Genomic DNA, 24,044 nt, shown 5'->3' with positions numbered 1-24,044 from the left:
TTAGTTGCTCTTTGTATAATTCTTGGTATAATTTAATTAATGGCTTTATCATCGGAACTTCCGGCACCAAACCAAAAATACCAGATTCCCATTACACCCCCATAACACTGGCTAAGGAGCTAGCGAAGCATGGATACACTCTTACCACAGGATTACCCCATGAAATGACATTTAAGAAAAATAATGGGAGCGCTAATTTAAAGGACAGTTCATTGGTAGAACTCCTGGGCCTTACTAGTACCACAATAAATAGCGGCAATACATATGATGTGAAATGGAAAGTCGCATCCTCTTACGAAGTCTATTGCGACTTGGTTCATAGTTACAACAATGGAGAAAAGTCTTCTCTTATGTCCAAGTTTCTGCCCCAAGGTAATCCATTTGACCCAGTAGAATACACTCCCATTTCTTTGAGCTATGACTTGTCTAATTTGGTAGAAAGCATAAACATCACCATTAAAGTGGACGGAAAGACGGTGGATTTTAACGGACGTAAGATCAATCTTGTTTTGGAATTCATATAATGGGCCGCGTAGAGGACAAACTTAAAAGGATTTACTATGGGCCGGAAGGCTATTGGAGAGGAGCGTCAGCTATCAAGAAACTCGCGACCGCGGCCAGGGTATCAGACGAAACGGCTAAGAACTGGTTGAAAAAACAAACCCTCTGGCAGGTTTATCTTCCCGTGCCTAAGTACATTCCCAGGCCCAGCTTCACCGTAAATACCCCCAATGAAGTTCATCAGGCGGATTTGCTTTTCTTGCCGCACGATAAGGTGAGAAAGAAGACCTATAGGTACGCTTTGACCGTAGTCGATATCGCAAGCAGATACAAGGACGCCGAACCTATAACCAGCAAGGATTCTGGGGAAGTCGCAGAAGCCCTAGGTAGGGTTTATAAGCGCGTCTTGAAATGGCCTACGCTGCTGCAAGTGGATGCGGGGACGGAGTTTATGGGCGTGGTTACCAAGACCCTGAAAGACCACGACACTAAGATTAGGAGAGCTGAAGCTGAGTACCACAGGGGTCAGAGCATTGTTGAAAGATTCAATAAGACCCTGGCCGAGCGTCTCTTTGGATACCAGTATTGGAAAGAGCTGGAAGATCCCTCCAAACGCAATAGGGAATGGACTCAGAGGCTCCCCCAGGTCGTCGCAGCTTCGAACAACGAGGCGGCCAGGGCTACGGGAATGAAACCCAGGGATGCCATAAAAAAGAAACACGTGGAACACAAGTCCTTCATCAGAAGTTCGAGGGCGGTCTTCCCCCATGAAAAGAAATTAGGTAATGTCACGGTTCGATATCTCTATGAGCCGGGTGAATTAGAAGGAGGATCCAAAAGAGCTACGGATCCTAATTGGTCTTTGGAAACTTACCAGATCCGAAGTGCGATAGCTAAGAAGGGTCAGCCCATCTTGTATTATCTTCATGATGGTCCCACGCGTGGGTTCGTCAAAGAAGAACTGCTTATCGTGTGATGTCCGAATGCTATCGTATGCACTCCGTCATCACACATCCATCGCTTACCGTCAAATGCAGACAGTGACACCTTCTCCTGCGTGACGTTATGTATCTGATGACCATAGCTGCGCAGGCTGTTCATCTTATGCCGCTGTTCCTTGCGTGTTCGTAATACGTTGAGGTAGGACTCGTGCGTAATGTCCTTCTTTACCACATACTTTTTTACGCCTTTAGCTTTCTTTTCTACGCCGTCTAACTTTAGCACGCTGTACATCTTTGGTTTCAGACCCACGTATTCCACGATGGGTTTTCCTAACATTTCGTCTTTCATCTTCCCAATTACCTTCTTATTCTTCGCAGAGTAAAGGAAGTGCTCCTTCGGGTAACCGCTGGTGTCGTACTCGTCTATGTCGGGGAGGCAGTCTTTGTAAACGTCTTCCGTTTGCACTTCTAGAATTAGGGAGTCGGTGTCTGTGTACAGGAGGCGACAGCGGTCTCCGTACTTTGGCTTAAGCTTATCGTAGTAGAACTCGTACATAAGCAGCTTCGATAGATCCAGCACCGTAAAGCCTGTGTAAACGGGCTTGTTTAGTAAGAGGTTTGCCTTTTTCATGTGAATCACGTAGAAGTTCAGCATTTCTACGTATCTAACGAAGCCTGGCTGTGACACGTATGCTTCTGCTTCCTCTTTGGTGCTGACTATTTTTACGCTTACGCGCTTGCGGATGTTCTCCATTGTCTTTCCGAACACGCTGTTGTTCATCAGTTTGAAGAGATTTTTCTCGAAGTCATTTTTCGCTGCGGTACGCTTTTGCGTGTTAAAGTCAATGTAGGGGCGCATCCAGGGTTCCTGCGTGAATTTTAGGACTCTGTGGATCTTCTCTACGCGCATTCCGTGTCGCACGTAGAACTGCAGGTTGCGGTAATGTACCACATACTTCTTCTTATCCATCAGGTTCATAGTTAGTTTCCTGTACGGTTTGTAACCAGGGCACATTTGCTTTTGCAGCGGACTTAGCTGCTTAAATGGTATCTCTATCGCTTCTGGTGCTAAGGGGAACTCATTGTGTTCGTCGTGCAGGCGCTCTGGGTACTCCAGATCCACTTCTAAGACGTAACCCTTGTCTTCCTCCTTTCCTACCTGCATGTAGAAGTCTATCGGCTTCACTGGATCCCATTCGAAGTCTCTCACAGGTAGGTACTGTGACATTGCCCAACCATAAAGGTTATTCGCATCCAGGTAGTAAATGTATGTGGTTGGTTTCTCTGGGTCGTGCTCTACTAAGGGGTTGTTTGCGCGGGCGTAACGTCGGCTGGGTCCGCATACGCCGCCACGAATACCGTCTTCCATAAACCGATACATGTCGTACTCCGTTAGGAGATCCAACTGCGCATTTCTCTTCTTTAACAAAGCACTCCAGCTGAGCCCAGGAGCCGTGTAGAAATTAGCGGGATCCAATCCGTAATATTCCATAGCCATCTTTCTGAAGCTTTGGAAAACATCTGCAAGCAGCACTACGTCAGACCTTAGGTAGATGTCGTGGTAGTCACCCATGTTCTCACAGGAGTACTTTTCCCACACGTCTAACGCATGCTGGTACTCCTCATCCTTTATACCAGACTCGTTTAGGGTGCTGTAGAAGCGATCTTTGGGTGGTAGGGGTTCTTTGAATCGATCCCAGGAGTCCATGTATTCGTATGGGTAGACTCCTTTCCTTTCCGCGCCGTATTGACTGGAAATGGGAAAGTTGGTGTTATACTTTACGAGGTTTGCTAAGGAGTCCGCCATAAACTGCTGCGAATCTAAGAACTTTAGCTTACCCACAGTTACGGACATGTAGCGCTCTTTGTTGTTGGGTATGCATTTGACGTCGGAGCCGTCTGTTCCTTGTAGTAGCAAATGGGAGTCGTAACCGCGGAGGTTGTGAAAGAACACCGGAATCTCCATGTCTGGATTTACTTTGAAGTTTATATTGCATTTCCAATGAGCCGCTCCTCTGTATTTACCCGTGATGTGGCAGTGATCCCTAACCTTATCCACATAGAAATCCTCAACAAATGCTTTGTGGCAGTGAATGCAGTGCGTGGAGGGCTTTCCCGGCTTCTCACCTTTCTTAGCATACTTCCCGCATTTAAAATGAGCTTCTCCTAGATACTTTCCATCTTCATCCCACGCTTTCTTGGCTCGTCTTCCAAACTGAAGAAGCGTATGTTGGCAAATGTGGCATTTTTTTGCCTTCTTAAAAGCCTCCTGGTTCTCTTTGGTAAATTCCATCTTCTTTGGACGTCTTAATTGTTCTCTAATCTCCCCCTCCTCTTCTCGCAATGCTTCTAGAAACTCATTAGCTGCGTTCTTACCTCGGTAAATTACAGGAGGGTCGGCCTTACCGTCTGATCTGACTACTATGTAACCAAAGGAGCAGATCTCGTGTAATCCCACCTTATTCGTGGCACCACTTTTCTGCTCTTCCTTAGTTATCAACGCTTCAAAGTCTGCATATATCACGTAAGGCACTTGCATCTGCTTTTGATGGTCTGCGTATGAAAGCTCTTTGTTGGTGGGCATCTGGATCCGTTGCGCCACTTCTTCGACTCCGCGGCAGATCTCATCGTGTTTCTTTAGGGTATTTAAGGATGTAAATGACAGCAAGCAGCAGTCGCAGAAGTACTTTTTACCTTTGTGCTTAGTATGTCTGTAGAATAGTCTGCTAATGTGTTTAACCCATGAGTAGTGTCCGCCGTGGTAGAATAAATGTACGCGCTCTCCTTTACTTTTTGACAGAACTAACGGTACTATCGTCTGCTCTCTGACTCCGTAAACGTTAATTGCTAGATCGTTTATTTCCTCAAATATGGGGATGTCTATCAACTGCATGGGAAATTCCACACCATCCCACTCTAAATCATCTGTGGGATACTTACTTGTCCTACAGGGATCCTTCTCTGCTGGATACAGTGCAGACCTGATTGCCCACATAAAGCATCGATTGTCTTCATTCTTCACGTTTACGATAGCCTTCTTCCTTTCTACCCACGTTGGTAGCGGTACGTAACTCCCCCCTCGTATGGGTACGTACCTGGCTATACTTATCTCTATTCCTTCAACCTCCTCTACTGTCCAACCCGATCCTTCTTTCGTGTAGTTAGACAGCGACTCCATTATTGCTTCTAAGGCTTCACTGAGTGACCTATCCAGATTCGTGGATTCTAATATCACTAACGACTTTGATCGCAACATTGCTGTCGTCATTACCTCGTCTTTTGACAAACTTACTTCTACCATTATGCTCGCTTTCAGGGCTCCTAATTCTTCTATACCTTTTCGGAGAGTCCTTTTAACCTTCCTTTCTGACTGACGCCAAAACTGTCTAACGTCAATCTCACCGTTACCGGGTATTGACACCGTGCTGAAGTTGCTTTGGGATTCCATCTATATAATAGGAAATATTTTATACCTAATACCAAGCACTTTTTAGGTCGTCGTAGTCGTACTCACAGTCCTGACAATGCCAAAACAATTTAACCTTAGTCTCAAACTTCTTACCACATCCACAATCATAACTGCTCATACACTTCGTCTTCATTTTCAAATGCTTTTTCAAATCCGCTTCTTTCTTAAAAGTTCTCTTACATTCTTCGCACTCCATATATAGACTAACATATTTGCGCTGTTGCCCCCAACCACACTAGGAGTGGGTTGTTTCCGTAGGTGGATTTTTGACGCGGGTCTTACCCCGTGTTGAGATTGCGCTGGAACCCCCATTCCCTATACTACTGAAGTAACATGTGATATGTAATGAGAAAATATTATATACACCCAAGCTAACATGTCTATTTTGAGATTTTTCTAAGTATTGTATTACAGCTAATTAATGATCTCAGAAAAGCCATTATCCTCTTTCATTTAGTTAATTCTTAATTTTTCCACTTTAATTGAAGGAAGTAAATTACTTCGTTAGATGGGTTCAAAGAACTTAATGAATTAGTGCCAAAGGTCCAAGAAGAGTTAATTGATTATGACTGTGATTGATTAATATGAAATGGCTTATAATATTAAATGTATTTCAGGACGTCCACCATTTTTTTAAAACCTTAATTTGGCGAGACAGAAAATTGTACGATTTCGCACGTGTAATTAAAAAACTTTGTATTTTCTGACAATTTCATGGAACACTTTGATTGATGACGTCCACCAATTAAGTTTTTTATAAACCTTATCGTTTTATTGAGACAGAAATTTGTGTACGATTGCGCGCGTGTGATTAATTGGGGAGCGGTGTAAAGATTTACAGTTCATTAAACAATGATTGTTGTTTTTCTTTCCATATCTTTCTCAAACTAATGAAACGATATTGTACTGCATCCTGGTTTCCTGATTTTCTTCTATAATTGCGTCGGTGGCATAAAAGCAAGTAATTTCAATTGTTCTTATCAATTTTGGTGTTATCTGCTATATATGGAGCCCTTAATTAAACTCCTGAGCCAAGCGCCAAAACCGAATAGCAACAACAACTATGCTAACAACCACAACAACAGCCATTATTCAATGAATTAAGAATTCTTGTTTTGAACGAATAATTATATCTACCGGGGACAAAAACGACAAATATGAGTGCTTGGTTATTTGCTCGTTAAAATACTACATCCTCTTGAATCCTTGGACATATTAATTTGGACGAATTTACTAAAGTATTATACTTTATATAAGCTTTAACTTCCTAAATATAAGCATAATTGCATGATACAGACTGTTTTCGTATATTTTTGGAGGCCGAAATTAAGTTAGAAGATGAGTACTTCACACGAGGAAAACTCAGTTCGACTTCCAGTCATTCTCAATATTGATCCAATATGGCCGCCTCACATGAGAAAGAATTCAAAGCGCCAGCCAAAAAGTTTTCAAGACTTGCTGAAAAGGAAGAAAGGTTTGTTGATGTTTTTGGGTAAAAATCCCCATCGAGAAGCATCTTCGAGTGATTTTAAAAATGAAGCGGATACTCTTTTGACAGTTATGGAAAGGGTACAACGGAGAGAAGACCACCAAAGGAACATCTTGATGAAGATTCAGAGTCAAGCTTTAAGAAATTTAAAGACAGACAACAAAGAACTGGAAAATAGTGACACAACTTTCGTTCAAGATAAAAATCGCTATCATTTAACAATTCAAGGAAATTTGCACCAGTTTCAGAGCGACATGAAACGATCAAAGATAAGGAGAAAAAAGAAAAATATGATGCAAGGCAAGTCTTCTGAGCGTTCCAAAGAAGTTCCAAAAAAGTTGAAAAGAATTGATAAAGATGCTTTAAATTCGCATAGGAGGGTAGGAGACGATAAAGTTGAAATTAAAGTGCCTCAAGGAAGAGAATTCGAAGCTCATGAATGCAAGAAAGTACAGGGGAATAAAGTTCCAAGTTCCTTTCCAAGGAAGGAGAAGGATACGGCTCACATAACTCCAAATAAAACCGATAACATTCAACGCCAAACAAAATGAAGTCTTAGAGGAAGAAATAGCGGTCAAGAGGATAAGAATAAAACAAAAGGACACCCAAAAATTAGCGGAGAGGGAAAAGATAATTATGCGAAACCAGAGGAAATTGAAGAAATACTTTTATCACAAGCACCTATTTATGGTAGTGAATTGCAAATTCAACCAAGCGAAAAGTCACTAAACCCAGTGAATCAAGAGCCTACTGAAGTCAATGAAGTAAAAATTCAAAATAAATTCGCAAAAACTGAAAATGCAAATCCTAAAAGCAGAAAAGAAAAGGCTGTCCGGTCCGCACCAGAAATTGAAGAAAACACAAATGAAAATGAACTGAATTCTCTCTTACCGGAAATAGAAAGTAATAAAAGTATTGACAGGAAAAGATCGGTCATGGATCCAAGATTCACGAAACTTTTGAACACTCTGATAGGGTGATAACAAGATAGGGCAGCCACGTATTTAAATTTCACAAAAACTTGATTTTCTGTACAGAATTGATGATATATAAAAGATTTATCGCGGATTTTTTATTTGAGGCATAACTTTTAGTAGTTAAACAAACAAAACTCCTCTAGAAAACTACACAGTTGCTAGGCAACTAGTTCATACTAGCCATTTCGAGTTGGAGGAAAAATATATAACTGTTATAAATGTTGCGTTCTGATTGGTTGAGAGTGCGTGCTTTATGAGGACACACAGCACGCGCGCGCACTTTCAGTTGCGTCATTTTTATCAAAAGTAAAGGTTTTTGTAATTTGTATTTTATAAAAGAACAAAAAACTTGCTTGCTGTGCTGTGTGGAGTTATAAAGCTCTTCCTGGAGATTGACAGAACACTCGAGAAGTGTCGAGAAGCACTACATGTCGTGCTTCTCCTAACACTTCTCTCGTCGGTTCTGCCAACCCCCGCGTGCTTTATAACTGCACACAGAACGCGGGCGCGTTTTCTATTTCTTCAAGATAAAAAATACAAAGACCGTTATAAAATTTCACGACTGAGATAATATATGCGGCCTCTGGAGTTTCCTGACTCCTAGAAACACAAAAAGCTTTAATGCATTGCTGCATATATTTTGATAGACTGAGACACGTACACATCCCAAGGAGAAACAGGTCTGAACGTGCAGGAAAACCGTTGGTAGCTCTAAATTTCAATCTTCATAAGTTTAAATATAATACGACATGTATCCTTCAAGCACAGATCGTGGAAGAAAACAGCGTTGTCCTGATTTCTGTTGCGTTTTTCGTTCCCGAGGGTTCTTTTCTCAATCTCTTTCGTAGCTTGTCCCTTGTTCGGGACAAGCTGCTTGATCAGGCGCTGGAAGCGAGGATCTTTCGTTGGATTCTGGATGAGATAACCCTCTCCTCTTTCATTCACTTCACGGCTACTGCTATGGGATTGACTGGGATGCACCTCTATTATAAAGGCGCCTTTCTCATTATTTTCTGTCGTCCTGCTTGATCCATCAATGCGTATACGCAATCGTTCGTTCTCCTTTTTCCCGGTTCTTTCTTTTGATGTAGTTTCATTGATGCCACTGCTTGATGAATTATCTTTATTTAGTAGATTCGGTCTGAGTGAAGTACCATGAACTCTCTTCTTTTCTAATGACCTATCTTCTTTTGTTTCCCTCGATCTTCCTTCCTTGTTTCCTTTCTGGCAAAAAAGCAACACTTTATTATTTTCTTCCTCTGAAGACAAATCCTCAACATCACCATCATAAGAGTCATTCCCAAAACCTCTCAACGATTCCATTCACTATACGCGACAGAAAATTCAGGTTTTGAGAAAAAGTATACTACACTATTCTTTAGAACAAGCATAAATCAATTACTATTGCATGTAGCTTCTTGGACTGACTGAATGTATATTGAGTGGTGGTGATACCGTATAGTTTACACGAGAAGAGTTTATGTTGACTTTGTTACATACGTGTAAGACGGGATTGTGTCAACAAGAAAAGATTTACAATTCAAACTAAAATGCACTTTAAGAAAAGAATTGAAAAAATCGAAAGTTTATAATCAAAAAAGTATTTCCCGATTGTCTTAGAAAACGATGCTTCAACATGCTTAATTGTTTTTAAAGTGAGGAAATACAAGGAACAAGAATCAAACGAAAAAGGCAACATGAAATTGGTGTCATTTTAAGGTACATATAATATATGGAATAGTAATCCCTATGACGTAATCATCCTGGTAAAACATTCCACCGAACATAGGTCTAGCATTGCCATGAACACGCTATTGGCGCTAGGCATTTGGGGTAGTTGGCGTTCTTCATTCATGTTACGCTAGTAAGCCTAGTTGCTCTTGCTTTCTACATGTTATCAATCTATTCCTATCATTAGTTTATTTTTCCTGTACTTGCCGTCGGTAAATTGTCACAAATGCCCTGTAATACTCAATAAAATCGCTTTTCTAAGGGTTTCCATTTCAACAAAATTCTGGGGAGGGGCATGCACCCCAACCCCTATCATCATTAATTTATTTTTCTGTATTTGCCGAATATCTCAGGGCCGTGGCCACTCTAAGGCAAGCGAAGCAGTTGCCTCGGTAAATTGTCAAAAATGACCCCTAAGACTCAATAACATCGCTTTTCTAAGGGTTTCCATTTTTTTAAAAATTGGGGGGGGGGGGGGGGTGGGGGGGTAGGGGCATGCACCTCAACCCCCTCGTTTAAGCTGCTCCCCTCTCCGCCGCTCTTTTGTAACGGTAAACATTTTGGTCTGGCCACGGCCCTGAAAGTTATATGTTGCTCGCTGTAGTCAGTAGAGCCATTCCTGGTAATGTGTTTACAAACAGGAATGGCTGCGGCAAACAAGCTAGCTTATATCTTTTTGACGATTTCTCCTGCACGACCAACTAAAATGAAATTGTAATCGATTCAAATAACTTCTTCATAGAGAAAATTCTAGCGAATATCCTCAATATTCTTTTTTTTTTTTTTTTTTTTTTTAATTTCACATTAAATTTTTTCTCTAGGCCACAGGATACGAATGACTCTTTTCATGGTACAGGGCATGGCTTACTTACCCCGGAAAATGCCCGGCAGGTTTTAATTTTTGAAGATTTTTCAAATAAAACGAATTGTATTTCGACTTAAATTTATGAGAAAAAAAACTTACAAAAAAAGGTTAAGTAGGCATAAGTTTCAGGTCACCCATCCAGGTACTAACTTCGCTCAACCGGACTTGACTTTAGTGTCATGATATGGAGTTTTTTCCACTGGACCACGGTTTCAGGTGAATCAGCATAACAATAGCCGTGAAAACAATGCACCGAATAGACTAGACTTTTTAACATTAATTTTTCAACCGATTCCGTGCGTGGCAGAGATGCAAGGGATTAGCCGATATGGTCTGGGGGCCGGCTGGTCTCTCCCCTGATGCTTCGGCTAGAACATTTTCTTGCGTAATTCGTACACCCAAGGGCAGAAGGATTTAATCGCCGTCAGGTCCGAAGTCCATACGACGCCTCAGCTCTGCGGATGTCTCGGGGGTATGGCACAATAGAATCGTTTTTTTCTCTTTCTATTTTTTATTATTTTTATTATAATTTTTTTTTTTTTTTTTTTTTTTTTTTCCAATTTATTTTTCCTTCTTTTTTTAAAAATATCCGTCGGATAAGAATTTTCATTTTTTCAGCCTATTTTATCATCAATCAGAGACAATGTGAAAAAGCGCTTTTATTTTATCTTTATTTATTATGCTTCCAACAAACTTTGGAGTTATTTGCAACAACTCGTTACTTATTTCCAGCGTCCCATTTCCTAATTTGCTGCAACTCCTTTCTCATTTGCAGCTAGCTACTCGACTTAATCGTTTCTTAATTCCAGCAAACCCGCCTAACATGCAGCAACTCGTTTCTCGTTTCCAGCAACTCAGGGTTTCTTATTTGCTGCAACTCGTCTAGAACAAGCTACTCAGTCGTTTCTTATTTGCAGCAACTCGACTTAATTGTTTCTTAATTGTAGCAAACTTTTCTAACATGCAGCAACTCGTTTCTCCTTTCCAGCAACTTGTTTTTAATTTTCGATTCAGCAGCTCGTCTAAAAACAAGGAACTCAGTCGTTTCTTATTTGCAGCAACTCGTCTAGCATGCAGCGACTCGTTCTTTTTTATTTTAAGCACTTGACTCGTCTCTAGTAACATCTTATTTGCAGCAGCTCGTCTAACTAGTTGCGTGTCCCTTATGGGACCACAAGAAAGGAGGGCGACCACATGCAGGTTTGTTAGCCACTGGCTATTAATTGCTACCCTCCAAAAATGAAGACGATTTGAATGTCGTACGTATAATGCCTATAGCTCTGTTCTCGCAAAATAATCACACGTGCCTGTCGATCGACATGGAGTGCACGATGCTACAGCGCACATAAAACGTTCACGGAAGATAATATAGCTGGTAGTGACTGCATGCTTAGAATTATAAGATTTTGTCAATTTAAACAGCATATATTTTATACTTTCTGTAACTCATTAGAGGTTTTCCATTTGGTATAATGTACAATTATCATTTCATTTGTTTACAATTGTTTGATGTGAGCCAATTTAGTTTCTATGGCAACGTAAAGGCCTCTCTAATCCTGCAAACAAAACCGTTTACTTAGTATTTTACTGATTGTGTGCGACCATTATCGAATAGATCACCTGCAAACAATACTCCAAATGATCTGTCAACAAAGGACTTAGCAAAGTCATTTTATACAGGCTATCACGTCCTTGATTTATCATTGAGGCGTGAATTTGAAACTCCTGCTGGAAAGCGATAGTCTACTGGGCTCAGTCAGTGAAATTTTAGGAGAACTCGCCAACGATGTCATACAAGTGAAGCGTAGATCTATACTTGATGGTTTGACTTGCACTGGACGCAATCTAAAGAGGCCAACGCAAAGCTTCACCAAATCTGTTGGGCGACCGGAAAACAAAGTGCCAACTTAAGTACATGATGGGTCGTTGTTAATGATCCAGATAAAAACTAATCTTAGAGAGTGCCTTCTTTCCGAGCGCAGGAAAAACGGCGATTTTAATAGGCAATTGTATAAAATTGTTGCTCATGATGTTCATAGTTTGAAAAGGTTTTAAAAGTGTTTTCAAGAAGACATTCAAGACATTATCAAAACATCCGCTGTTAAAGAAACTCAAGTAGCACAAAAGCCAGGAAAAAAAATTGCATAACAAATCAGCACAACTAATTAAGCAAGTTTTTGCACGAATCATCTTTTATCACCGGAAGAAGGTTTAACGTGCGCCTTCAACAGAACTTTGGCCAAACAGTGAGGGTTGTTCAAAATAGACGATCTGATACGGACGGTGAAAGTACTTTACCGACGGTACAGATGGTGAAAGTAATTTATATGCAAGAAATGCGCATTTAATTAACAAATTTGGTTGTTACGTAACGTTTTTAAATGAATTAAGTTTAAGTACTTCAAAAAAACGTAGCGGACTTGGTATAGGTCCCCTCACCAAATGTAATACCGATGGTACCGATGGTACATTTGGTGAAATATAGAATTGGTCTTCCTGCGGTACGGACTTAGCATAGGTCCCCTCACCAAATGTAATACCGATGGTACCGATGGTACATTTGGTGAAATATAGAATTGGTATTCCTGCGGTACGGACTTGGTATAGGTCCCCTCACCAAATGTAATACCGATGGCACCGATGGTACATTTGGTGAAATATAGAATTGGTATTCCTGCGGTACGGACTTAGCATAGGTCCCCTCACCAAATGTAATACCGATGGTACCGATGGTACCGATGGTACCGATGGTACCGATGGTACCGATGGTACCGATGGTACCGATGGTACCGATGGTACCGATGGTACATACATTTGGTGAAATATAGAATTGATCTTCCTGCGGTACGGAATTGGTATAGGTCCCCTCACCAAATGTAATACCGATGGTACCGATGGTACATTTGGTGAAATATAGAATTGGTCTTCCTGCGGTACGGACTTGGTATAGGTCCCCTCACCAAATGTAATACCGATGGTACACCCGTCCCGTACGTTGTGAGTCAGTGCTTACTGAAAGTTGTAAAGTCCTTGTAACCAGATGTTACTGACCTTTGTAAAAAGCGATAAAGCTAGCGCCCAACCTCTTCTGGGTTTGCCGAATGGAACGCCTGTTGACCCCTGCAAATACTGTATTCCTTACCTTTTTACACAGCCTGTATTGCTAAAATCATCCCATATAGTTCGTGTTTCTGACAGATTTTGATCGCAGTTATATATCATCAAGGTAAGGTACTTCCATATTCGTACGAGAGCACACGATCGACACGTAATAGACTGCAGTAACTACTGGCTTACAACACAGTACAAGACACGTAATAGACTGCAGTAACTACTGGCTTACAACACAGTACAGGACACGTAATATACTCCAGTAACTACTGGCTTACAACACAGTACAGGACACGTAATAGACTCGAGTAACTACTGGCTTACAACACAGTACAAGACACGTAATAGACTCGAGTAACTACTGGCTTACAACACAGTACAAGACACGTAATAGACTGCAGTAACTACTGGCTTACAACACAATACAAGACACGTAATAGACTGCAGTAACTACTGGCTTACAACACAGTACAAGACACGTAATAGACTCGAGTAACTACTGGCTTACAACACAGTACAAGACACGTAATAGACTGCAGTAACTACTGGCTTACAACACAATACAAGACACGTAATAGACTGCAGTAACTACTGGCTTACAACACAGTACGAGACACGTAATATACTCCAGTAACTACTGGCTTACAACACAGTACAAGACACGTAATAGACTCGAGTAACTACTGGCTTACAACACAGTACAAGACACGTAATAGACTCGAGTAACTACTGGCTTACAACACAGTACAAGACACGTAATATACTCCAGTAACTACTGGCTTACTACTCCTTATTTGGATTACGAGATGTATTCGTATCTTATTGATACATCGATAGATGCCTAAAGCTCTCGATAAAGAGAAACAAGAAATTTTGAATAAATACTGGGAAGATGGAATGACTTCTACCTCCCAAAAAAAGAAAATTGAAAAGGCAGCGAAAGATACGCTTTTAAGCCCAACAAAAGTCAAGGTGGGTAAAAATATTTTTTTTATGATTTCATGATATGCTCAGCCTATGAGAAATAATGGCATTTTACGATTTTTTTTTTCTTTTTTTCTATCATAGCAATGGATCGGCAACGAGAGGAAACGTCGGGGACAATCTAAACAAAGGACCTCGACAAGAAAGGCTCAGCCTTCGGTTCCGTGCAAAACCCGGAAAACCAGTGCATACCAGATGTTTAAGTCTGATTTTTTAAAATCTTCTTGTAAGGGCATTTTGTAACTTCATTTATACAAGTACAAATTCAGAGTGGAAACTACAACGTTACGGTTTAGGTTGTAAATTCGTTTTATATACATCATCATAAAAATTTCAATTTTTTAATATTTTGTTAAAAAAGCAAAGCATTGGACATCCCCAAGACGAAACCGGAATGATTTTCAGTCAGATATAAGTGTAAAAGGTGTGGCAAAATACGAACAACAAAATCGTGCACCTTGTCGCACAACATAGAACCTTATCACCCCGATTTTTGTTGCGTCATTTTGTTGCACGAAGTAGAAGCTCTCTTTACTATTCTGTGTAACCAAGAAAACTCTTTGCGTTTGGGGTGGTAAAACGAGCAACATTTGTTCTGCAACTCGCGTATTTTGTTAATCGTATTACCTTACCCTAAGGCTATTCATTATACTAGAATTAGGTTTCCAGATTGTGATAGGAATATAAACTAATACACGATTTTTGACCACTAGTGGGCAAGTCAATAGGGGATGAGGATGGCAAAAGTGGATTGCAGCAGACGGCAAACGCCATGTGGAAAAAGTTGGGCGCCGGGGAAATGGAAGCTTATACCCGAAGAGCAGAGGAAGCAAACCAAAATCCGGCTGCGCAAAAGAAGGAGTCGCGCTCTAAACGAGTAAAAAGACTCTCGAGCGTGATACGCGATTCTGTAAGTTTAGTGGCAAAATCATTATGTGGACGACTTTTAGTTATCTTATTTGAAGTCCTTTCCTTTTCTTTTTTACGAAGATTGAACAATTAAATGACTTGGGTTGCCCTTCCTTGTGAATTGGACTCTTCGATGGAGTGCCAGAACGCTACTTCGCTAATGGAGTTGGCATGCTTGCCAGAGATGAGGTGTTTATGAATTACACAGTATCATCTCTGGTGAAAAGTGTAGGTAGGTCGCATATTTTGGAATGCACCTGTTTCAAAAATCGTTGTCGTAGCTAGGAGAAAAGCGTCAGTAATTTTGATATCTGAACACGAATTATCCTTAATCATCCAAGCTGTTGAGAGATTTGTGCAGTCGAGTAATAAACATTCACCATACATATACTTGTTACAAGTCAATTTGGCCACGCGTCCTTTGCGTTTGCGGCCGTTTGTTGCTTGAGCCAATGTTTTATTGCGTCAACCATTCTAGTAGAAATGAGTGTAAGGAGACCATAAATGTATGTAATAGGATTTCATGCTGTTCGGAATTAAGAAATAAATGGACTGACAATTGCCTAAGGGAATAAAAAATAGATTATTTTTTCAATATGTATGTCTATATGTAGTATATTTTTAATTTTCACTTTGCAAGAGTATGAAGTAGAAATAAATTATCATTAATATTACTGATTACCATATCACCAGCATACGTACATGTATATAGTATTAAATCCAAACCTTTTTGAAATTGACTAATCTAGATATGGTTGCTATTTTTTTCAATTAATGTTTAGCTCAAGAGAAAATGGAAGAGAAATCAGCGGATTTATCCGCAGAAATCGAACAGAAGAAAAAAACAATAAAGAAAACAAAAAGTAAGCTGGTATACTCAGATCTTTGTTTAAGTATCTTTTAACGTTTTTTTTAAAGATAAAAAGTGCTGAATGAGAACGTCTTATCATTTAATAACTACGGATAATATGATGCAGTATTTTGTCGAAGTAAACGCTATGAAATGTTAGGAAAACCAGAAGTCATAAATAACTCGTTGGTAAAACACATCGGACACAACCCCAATACCTGATGGACACTTCTAGTTATGAACTTCCTGGAAAACCCAATAAAATTACAAAGAAATGTATATGTGGGGTAGCAAGTCTATTGATTTTGGGCGTGAAATAAATTGCTTTTTTGCTTCAGAAACCAACAATACTGCTATCAATGCAGCGCCTTCTGGTGAACTACTTCAAACAAACAGCAAAGGTACATATTATTAAATAGTAACCATGGGACGCTCATTGTCACGAAGTTGAACGGCCCCTTTAAAGGACAACTGACCCCAAAAATTGCCGTTTTTCATATAAAACTACAACGTACATAGATCACATAAATTCAACTTTGAACTCTGATACAGCTTCTATGTCGCCGAAAAGAAATAATCAATTCGCGAAAAATAGCAATAGAAGAGCGCCATATTTGAGCCCGCAATAAATTACCGCATTAATGCCGTGACGTCACAACGTGAAGCTTGCATTCCAAACTTGTTGAGTTTGTATATTTCGAGTGCTAGTCGATCTTTTAATAGTCTAAGTTAGAGTAAGTTTCTTAATCCAGATGGTCCATTGTTGTGTGCCAGAATGCACCAACCATTCTTCCAAAACTGAGTCTGTTAGCTACCACAAAATTCCTAACAAAATAGCTCTTCAGAAGGCATGGATAGCGCGGATAAAGAGAGAGAACCTGCCGCCTTTGAAGAACTGCTACGTTTGCAGCGATCACTTCGAGGATTCATGCTTTGAAGTGGATCTGATGGAGCAGTTAACCGGGATAAAAAGGAAGAGGAGATTAAAGAGCGATGCTGTTCCGTCAGTATTCAATTTTTGCAAGCCAGCTAAAAGAAGAGCTACATCAGAGAACCGGCTCAAACGCAAACAAAACGAAGAGGTGAGATAACATGTCATTTATACATAACATAGTTTACATTGTTTTTCGAAATAATCACTCATGAAAAAGACTTATTAATGCATACCGAAGCGAGTCATCAATCATTAGCTATTTATGCTTTCATAGATGAAATGTTGCTTAAAATCATAAGTATAGCTAGTAATATTTGATCGATACTTGAAATTTTCAAAATGGTTATTTGCACGTGTTTAGTTTACATTTGATATTTATTCGTAAACCATAACAATGTTGCCGTAATATTCCAAATTTGCTTGGATAAATGACCACGGAAGAATAATTTATAGCATTGTTGGTTAATATGTTTATTTTGTATTATTTAAGGTAAAGTAGGCCTCGAAGAATGGTTTATAGTATTGTTGAAAACATTGTTTATTTTTGTATTTTCAAAGAATGTGGAGCAGCTATGTGCCACAATAAATCCCTCGTGTGAAGATCCACCAAGTATGGAAACACCAGAGTTCTCTCCTGAACCACTTTGTAAGGAGATTGGTGTTCAGTGTTGCCTTGGTTGTAGATATGTTGTAACATCCACTGCATCAACTCAGACAGAGCCTGGATACTATAAAGATGCCGACACAACAACAGTTTACAATCCCTCCCCTTCACCAAACATCAGTAGAGATGAAATACTCAGTGTGAGCTTCCACGACCACAGCTACAGTACTAGCTATCACCCCTCACCAGTAAAGTCAATGCCAACAGTGTCTCCACAAAAGTCAGAAAAGTCTTTGTTTTCAGAGGAAGAGGGACTCCCACTAAGTGACGATGATGATGGTTTCATTGTTTCATCGCAAGAGACAGTTTCAACAACGGACAGTGAATTAGAGCCAGAAAACAAAGACTGCAATAAAACTCTTGAAAACCATATCAAAGAACCTAAATATTTGGTATTTAACTCTTGTTTGCAGCAGTTATTCAAGTTTTGTAGAAGCTGTGGAGCACCTATCGCTGATGTCAACTTTGTATGTCAAGGCAGCCTACTTATTGTGACAACTATATGTATGAAACATCATGCTTTGACATGGTACTCACAGCCAATGTTAAATCGCTTAGCTATTGGGAACTTGTTGATTTCCTCATCAATATTATTTACTGGTAATACTTTTACCAGACTTCAAAACTTTGCATCCTGTCTTGGCCTAAAATTTCTGAGTGAGAGGGTCTTTTACAGACATCAGGAACGTTACCTATTTCCTGTTGTTAATGATGCTTGGAAGAGAGAGGAGGCTGCTGTAATTGAAGAGCTGTCAAATAAGGACATAGTAAATCTCAATGGTGATGGCCAAAGTGACAGTCCTGGCCATAGTGCTAAATATGGCACATATACTATGATGGAGACAAGCACAGGGAAAATTGCCACCTTCAGCATTGTTCAAGTCTCTGAAGTAACCAGCTCCAATGCTATGGAGAAAGAGGGGTTTCTAAGGTGTTTGAACACTTATAGAAGACACGGTCAGTATAAAATGTATCACAACTGACAGACACACATCCATCACCAGCACTATGGCAAAAGATTTTAGCCACATCAAACACCAGTATGATGTGTGGCATCTTTCCAAGTCAATTGTAAAAAAGCTGAACAAGAAAGCAAAATTGAAGAAAAACCAAGAGCTGGCACCCTGGATACAATCCATTTCAAACCATCTTTGGTGGTGTGCTGCTACATGTAATGGGGATGTACAACTTTTGAGAGAGAAGTGGAAATCTGTTGTTCACCATTGCGTGAACAAGCATTCCTGGAAGGATGCAGAGGTATTCAAAAAGTGTGCCCATCCTCCCCTAACCCGCAGACAAGTGCGCACCACACACTGGATCAAGCCGGGGTCACCAGCTCATGTGGCCCTAGAAGAGGTTGTCCTTCAACCAAAGTTACTTAATGACTTGGCAAGATTGACCGACTTTTGTCACACAGGAGGGCTTGAAGTTTATCATTCGATGATGCTGAAGTATTGCTCAAAAAGAGAGCACTTCTCTTACAAGGGAATGGTTGCTCGTACTCAACTTGCTGCCATTGACAACAATTTCAATACAGCTAGAATTCAAGCAATTGTTCAAAAAGGCCCAAGGAGTGGAGAAGCTCGTTATCGCAAGTGCTTCCCTAAGATGCACAAGCGCTGGGTTGTTAAGCCAGTCTTACAAAGAAAAAGCTATGCTTTCCTCCCTGAGCTACAACTGAAAGTACTTGAAATTTGTGAGGGTGGCATGGAGGCTGCAGGGGTTGACCCAATTGAAGAGGTTGAATTACCAAGAAACATTGCTAGTGTTCCTGCCCCAGACAAACAGGAATTGATTGAACGACACCGGTCAAGATTTTCTAGGTAATTAATTTAAATGGAATGTAGTAGAGACTACAAACACTAAAATGTGTAGTGTTAAGTGATGCCAATTCTAACCATTTCCTATTTTTAATTAACACTATCTAGTAGAAAATAATGCAAAGCATCATTGGCACTCTTTTAGTGATTGTACTCTAGTGAATAGCTGTTTTGAAAGAACTGTCAAGTAAGCCTGTCGTCCCAATCCCCCTCATCTTTGAACAGTTGTGTTCATTACTGGTAATAATTACAATGCTTCTACAAATGGGAAGGTACATGACAGACCCAAGTAAAACTGCTATAAACAAAATATGTAATTAATGTGAAGGGGACCTGATTAAAGTGGTAGATAAGTTTGCAGTTTTTAGATGTTCAGATGAAAATTTTATTAAAATATCATTACCACTTAGGAAACGATTGACTTTTAAATGAAATCTTAAAAGAGGTCTTTTCTTTAACTATCTACGCTCCATTATATATGGGGTCTCTCCCAGTATGAATGTAGTATAGAAAAAATTCCAGCTGAATAGTGACTTTCGCTTTCACTCATGGGAATCAAGATGTTCATTCATTTGCTCTCAGTGAATTAATCAGCACATGATTACTGAGCTGCAAAGGGCCTATTTGCCTGGAAAAAAAATATATGAGCCATAAATGGCTGACAAGCCTGGATGCCAAGATTTCCTAGTGCCAATTTGTCTGACAATGAGACTAGTCAGTACCGAGATTCTAAGATGGGGTGGGATTCTATCACCAAGAGAATATTTTTTTTCATTTAGCACAATTTTTGAATCCATTATAGCATGCTACTTCAAGGCAAATTCTTTATAAACAATACTGACTAGCCTTGTTTTCAGACAAATTGGTGCCCAGGAAATATTGGTTATCCATGTCTAGTATAACTGCAAAATTTGCTTGGTTAGCTCATGATTTTGTCCACTAGTGCTTTGTACACTAGGTTCTCTATTCAGCTGGACATTTTGTCTAGGTGTAGTTGTTTTTAAATAATAAAATATGCAAAACCTACAAAACATTTATATAAACAACTTTCTATATGTACTTCATCTAAAAATAAATTCATGACTACTCTTATACATTTTGGTCTCAGCCTTTCCATGTTTTCCTTTTCAATTTATCAATTCAGAAATCCTGATAGAAAAAAAATCCACTCTGTGTATATGAAATGAAGTAAGGAATAAATAAAATGTATATAATAACTCCATGTAACTTTAGGCCAAGCTAATCATCTGCATAGTGAAAACCTTCAAATTCAAAGTCCTCCTCTAGTCCAGGGGGAGGGAAGTGTGCTCTGATGCACATGACAGCACAAGAGGGCAGAACAACCCGAACTTCCTTTCCAAGAACTCCCCAGCACCATCTTGCTAGTTGCCTATATGCAATGTGTCTGTACTGCTTGTGCTCTGGGCCTTCATACGCATTACTGTACTGCTGTTTGTACTGAGCCCATGCGGTTCGAAGAACATACTTATTGGCACAAACAGGTAAGAATCCAGGATGTTGAGTAATGCATGGTGGTGGTTCATCAGCATCTCCATCTTCAACAACAGACTGGCATGTTGCAACCACTTTTTCGATTTCTTGGCAACAAATGCATTCAGATATTGAATCCATAATTTGGCAGCTACCACAGGTACACCTATTTAACAGAAATAAAACAATTCTTAGTATCTTTGAACATTATCAACGATTGTCCCAAGTGAGAATATACATACACAACTTGTGACACAACTATATCCCTGTATCTATATCCTGCAGTATATAACTTATTGACTATCAAGCGATGTTTTTAAACATGTTTTTAATTAAAATTGTGAAAGTTGGTATTGCTTTTGGTCGAAAACTGGATTCATGCATACCAATATCTAAAGAACAGATTGCAAGAACACGAGTGGCAAGATACGATTTTATATAAAATGGATATGTAGTTCAGTTTTGTGATAAGACAGAGGTACGACTTACCAATCTGAATTTGTAAGTCGATTGTTCTCTTGTTCATCGTCTTCAATAATGTCACTGTCAGATCCTTCTCTGAACTCTTCATCTGAGGAGATTTCTATTTCTGGTTCAAACTGATATGGCCGTAAACCAAATTCGTCGTCCATTCCGAAAAATTCTTGAGCGAAATCGTCTCCCGAGCTGTCCGAGCCTTCGGAAGAAGAATTAGATTCTGACATGCCTTTAATTTGATGACCAAGTTGTATTTTTTCGCAAAATATTGAGTAAAAAGTATAAGAAAACTGAGGAAGAAGTCAGGCAAACAACTGGAAGCTTGAACTCTTGTGACGTTGTGACGTCATTACGCTATTTTTCTGAGCCCGCGATAAAAGCGCAAGATGGCGGCCACCAGAGCGATATATGCGATGTTTTCAAAAAATTGTTTTAGAAAAATGGATGCTCTATCCCCTTTAAAAACTGGATTTTTGGACTTCTCAAATGATGTAGTTCCTCTTAAAAATGGGTCATTTTGGAGGGTCAGTTGTCCTTTAACGAATCTTACGCCTTCGTTACTATACGGTCTCGCTATGGCTTTGATACACAAGTTGCACCGAGCGTCGCATCGTGTACACAATGGCGCAATTTGTGAACGCAATGCGAGACAAGTTGAAGAGAAAATAATAACATCGTGTAATCGCGCCTTTAACTCTTTTACGTTCTTTTCTGCAGCAACAGCATGCTCCTCCGCCGATTTTCAGCTGCTTGATGGAACAGGCAAGGTCGTAGGGCAAGGGCTGAAAGTGGAGCGAAGCACTGTCCATGGCCGCCAACTATCTCCGGGTTGGTATGCTTTCCAAGTAACGGATGTCATGGACAGTGCTGTAACCGCTTGGGAAGACTATCCAGGTGAAGTAGAGAAGGGGTCCTACATTGCCTGGCCATCTGCCAACATTAGGCCTGTAGGCATTACAGTACAGGCATCGTCAGCCGAAAAGAAGAAGGGAAAGGAAGCCAAGACGTTGATTGACCAGCTGCATCCTGAATTTGGTCAAGGCAGCCCATCTGTCCTGGCTCAAAAACCAAGAAAATTGCGAGAGAAAAAACAAAAATAGTTGAACTGCTAGAATACAGAGCAGCCAACAGGTGATAGAGAGGTTTCATTAACCCATGAAATACGCTTCAATCTATTAAACTGCATTACTCCCGTTCCTCTGCTTTCCATTATGTGCTTCTCACTATTACACTATAAGTTAGCAGGATTTAGTACACCTTTGTTTCACGACTGGTTTATGAGAACCACTCTATCTGCGAAACGGCACAAATTAGTACGTATACAGGCTAAAGATTTAGTTAACGATAGAACTTTCAGAGTTTTATCTACAATAAACCCATAAACATCATATCTACAAACTAATGAATAGATATTAAGTTGAAATATACAATGGTTGAAAAGTTCTAACCAAATTGCAATATATATTTAATTAATTGATTTGTGTGTGGATGTTAAAATCGTTAAAAACCAATAATATCAAGGAGTTAGAACTCAGTTACAGAGTAAAGTAATTAAACCCGACTAATATAATACGATTTAACTGATGTTTTTTTTTTGTTTTTTGTTTTTTGTTTGTCGTGGCGGAAATTGATTCTGATCCCGTTGGAACATGCCCATCGATTATAGGTAGGATTCGACTTTCAGCCTTATAATTTTTTTTCTGTTTTCTACTCAAGAACCAACGACTTCAAATATTTTCGAAAACTACATTTATCTAGCTTTCAGAAAGTGTTTACTTTTATAGAATGATAGAGTCGTTTTCGTATGAGTGGGAAACTTACGATCACGGTTTACGGTACGACTACGACTACGATACGGATTTGACGTGTTCATCCCAATCCGGAATCGACCCTTACAGCAACAATGATTGCGCGATACGGAAAAAGTACCGTATTCATCCGTATTCATCCAATCAGGAATCGAACTTACGATACGGTTAAAATAAGATACGGCAAGTCGGCCTAGTTCATCCAATCAGAGGTCATACTTACGATACCGCGCTACCCACGAAGAATTATTTAGCGACACATCATCCAATCACAGAGAGGAAGTAAAAATTAACAACAAATCAGAATCGAGAATTACGATACGGTTACGATACGGCTGCAACAAGGACAAAAAGTATCGTAGCTGTCTCCCACTCATACGAAAACGACTCTATTGAAAAGACAGCGCGAAATTCGGCTTCCGCGCAAAGCGGTCTTCAACGTATCCTGATACCTTAACAAGCAATTTCTATTTCTCGGATTAATGCCTAGTAATTACTTCACTCAGGCTATAACTGCACCCCAAAATACTCTTACTATCCAAAGCCTATGTTCTAGCTGCTATGTTCTTCCTGTATGCGTAAATTGTTACGAGAGAAATTACGTACCCTTTTTAAGACAAACATAGATAATAATTTACAAAAATTAATGCTACAATTTACAAAATGTCGCAACAATATCTCTTGTGGTCTCCCAAAGAAAAATAGCACCTGGAATACGACTTATGCCAAAAAATAAACCCCTATTTAAGACAAATTCTCGTAAATTCTATACCCTGTCTAAGACCGGTGGAGCAAAAAACCCTACCCTGACAGGCGGCAAGTCCCCGTATAGCAAATATATGGGAGTACCCCACCCCCCCAGGGTTGTAGTCCCCTATACTAAGTAGAGATAATTAGCTTTAAATAAGTCTCAAATTATGAAAATCGATCCCTGAGGAAGTCTTCAGAGTTAGACAAAACGAGTAGGAGAAGATTAAAAAAGGTTACAAACCATCATAGTATAGTGGCTGTTCATTGTCCTCC

At 39.8% G+C, this 24,044-nt stretch overlaps 2 protein-coding genes and 1 pseudogene across 3 annotated transcripts; 2 read left to right on the top strand and 1 right to left on the bottom strand.

Annotated features, from left to right (window-relative positions):
• The first annotated feature begins 12,760 nt into the window (after positions 1–12,760).
• On the top strand, positions 12,761–22,608 carry LOC116297364 (uncharacterized). The gene is made up of 7 exons (XM_089029938.1): positions 12,761–13,199; positions 13,922–14,072; positions 14,782–14,978; positions 15,098–15,209; positions 15,760–15,840; positions 16,166–16,228; positions 21,931–22,608. The coding sequence occupies exons 2-7, from the start codon at positions 13,922–13,924 to the stop codon at positions 22,311–22,313; spliced, it is 987 nt and encodes a 328-aa protein (XP_088886064.1). The 5' UTR covers positions 12,761–13,199; the 3' UTR covers positions 22,314–22,608.
• On the top strand, positions 16,313–19,659 carry LOC148911297 (uncharacterized; annotated as a pseudogene). The gene is made up of 2 exons (XR_016119742.1): positions 16,313–16,909; positions 17,320–19,659. The product of XR_016119742.1 is annotated as an uncharacterized LOC148911297 (transcript).
• LOC148911296 (uncharacterized) lies at positions 19,607–21,493 on the bottom strand. The gene is made up of 2 exons (XM_089029664.1): positions 21,226–21,493; positions 19,607–20,902 (listed from the first exon to the last, which is right to left on the bottom strand). The coding sequence occupies exons 1-2, from the start codon at positions 21,438–21,440 to the stop codon at positions 20,485–20,487; spliced, it is 633 nt and encodes a 210-aa protein (XP_088885790.1). The 5' UTR covers positions 21,441–21,493; the 3' UTR covers positions 19,607–20,484.
• Positions 22,609–24,044: the final 1,436 nt, after the last annotated feature.

The sequence above is a fragment of the Actinia tenebrosa genome, unplaced genomic scaffold (assembly GCF_029948245.1).
Source record: "Actinia tenebrosa isolate PJP-AT-01 unplaced genomic scaffold, QUT_ActTen_1.0 PGA_scaffold14__42_contigs__length_11649687, whole genome shotgun sequence".
Classification (NCBI taxonomy): Eukaryota; Metazoa; Cnidaria; class Anthozoa; order Actiniaria; family Actiniidae; genus Actinia; species Actinia tenebrosa.
This window is presented reverse-complemented; position numbering and strand designations above follow the sequence as displayed.

What these genes read in the sequence shown, in the direction of transcription:
- LOC116297364 (XM_089029938.1), top strand. Translation starts at nt 13,922, where the DNA reads ATGCCTAAAGCTCTCGATAAAGAGAAACAAGAAATTTTGAATAAATAC. An exon ending in CAAGGTGGGTAAAAATATTT is followed by an intron (nt 14,073 to 14,781) that starts TTTTTATGATTT and finishes TTTGACCACTAG; the next exon opens with TGGGCAAGTCAATAGGGGAT. An exon ending in CGAGCGTGATACGCGATTCT is followed by an intron (nt 14,979 to 15,097) that starts GTAAGTTTAGTG and finishes CCTTCCTTGTGA; the next exon opens with ATTGGACTCTTCGATGGAGT.
- LOC148911296 (XM_089029664.1), bottom strand. Translation starts at nt 21,440, where the DNA reads ATGTCAGAATCTAATTCTTCTTCCGAAGGCTCGGACAGCTCGGGAGAC. An exon ending in CGACTTACAAATTCAGATTG is followed by an intron (nt 20,903 to 21,225) that starts GTAAGTCGTACC and finishes TCTGTTAAATAG; the next exon opens with GTGTACCTGTGGTAGCTGCC.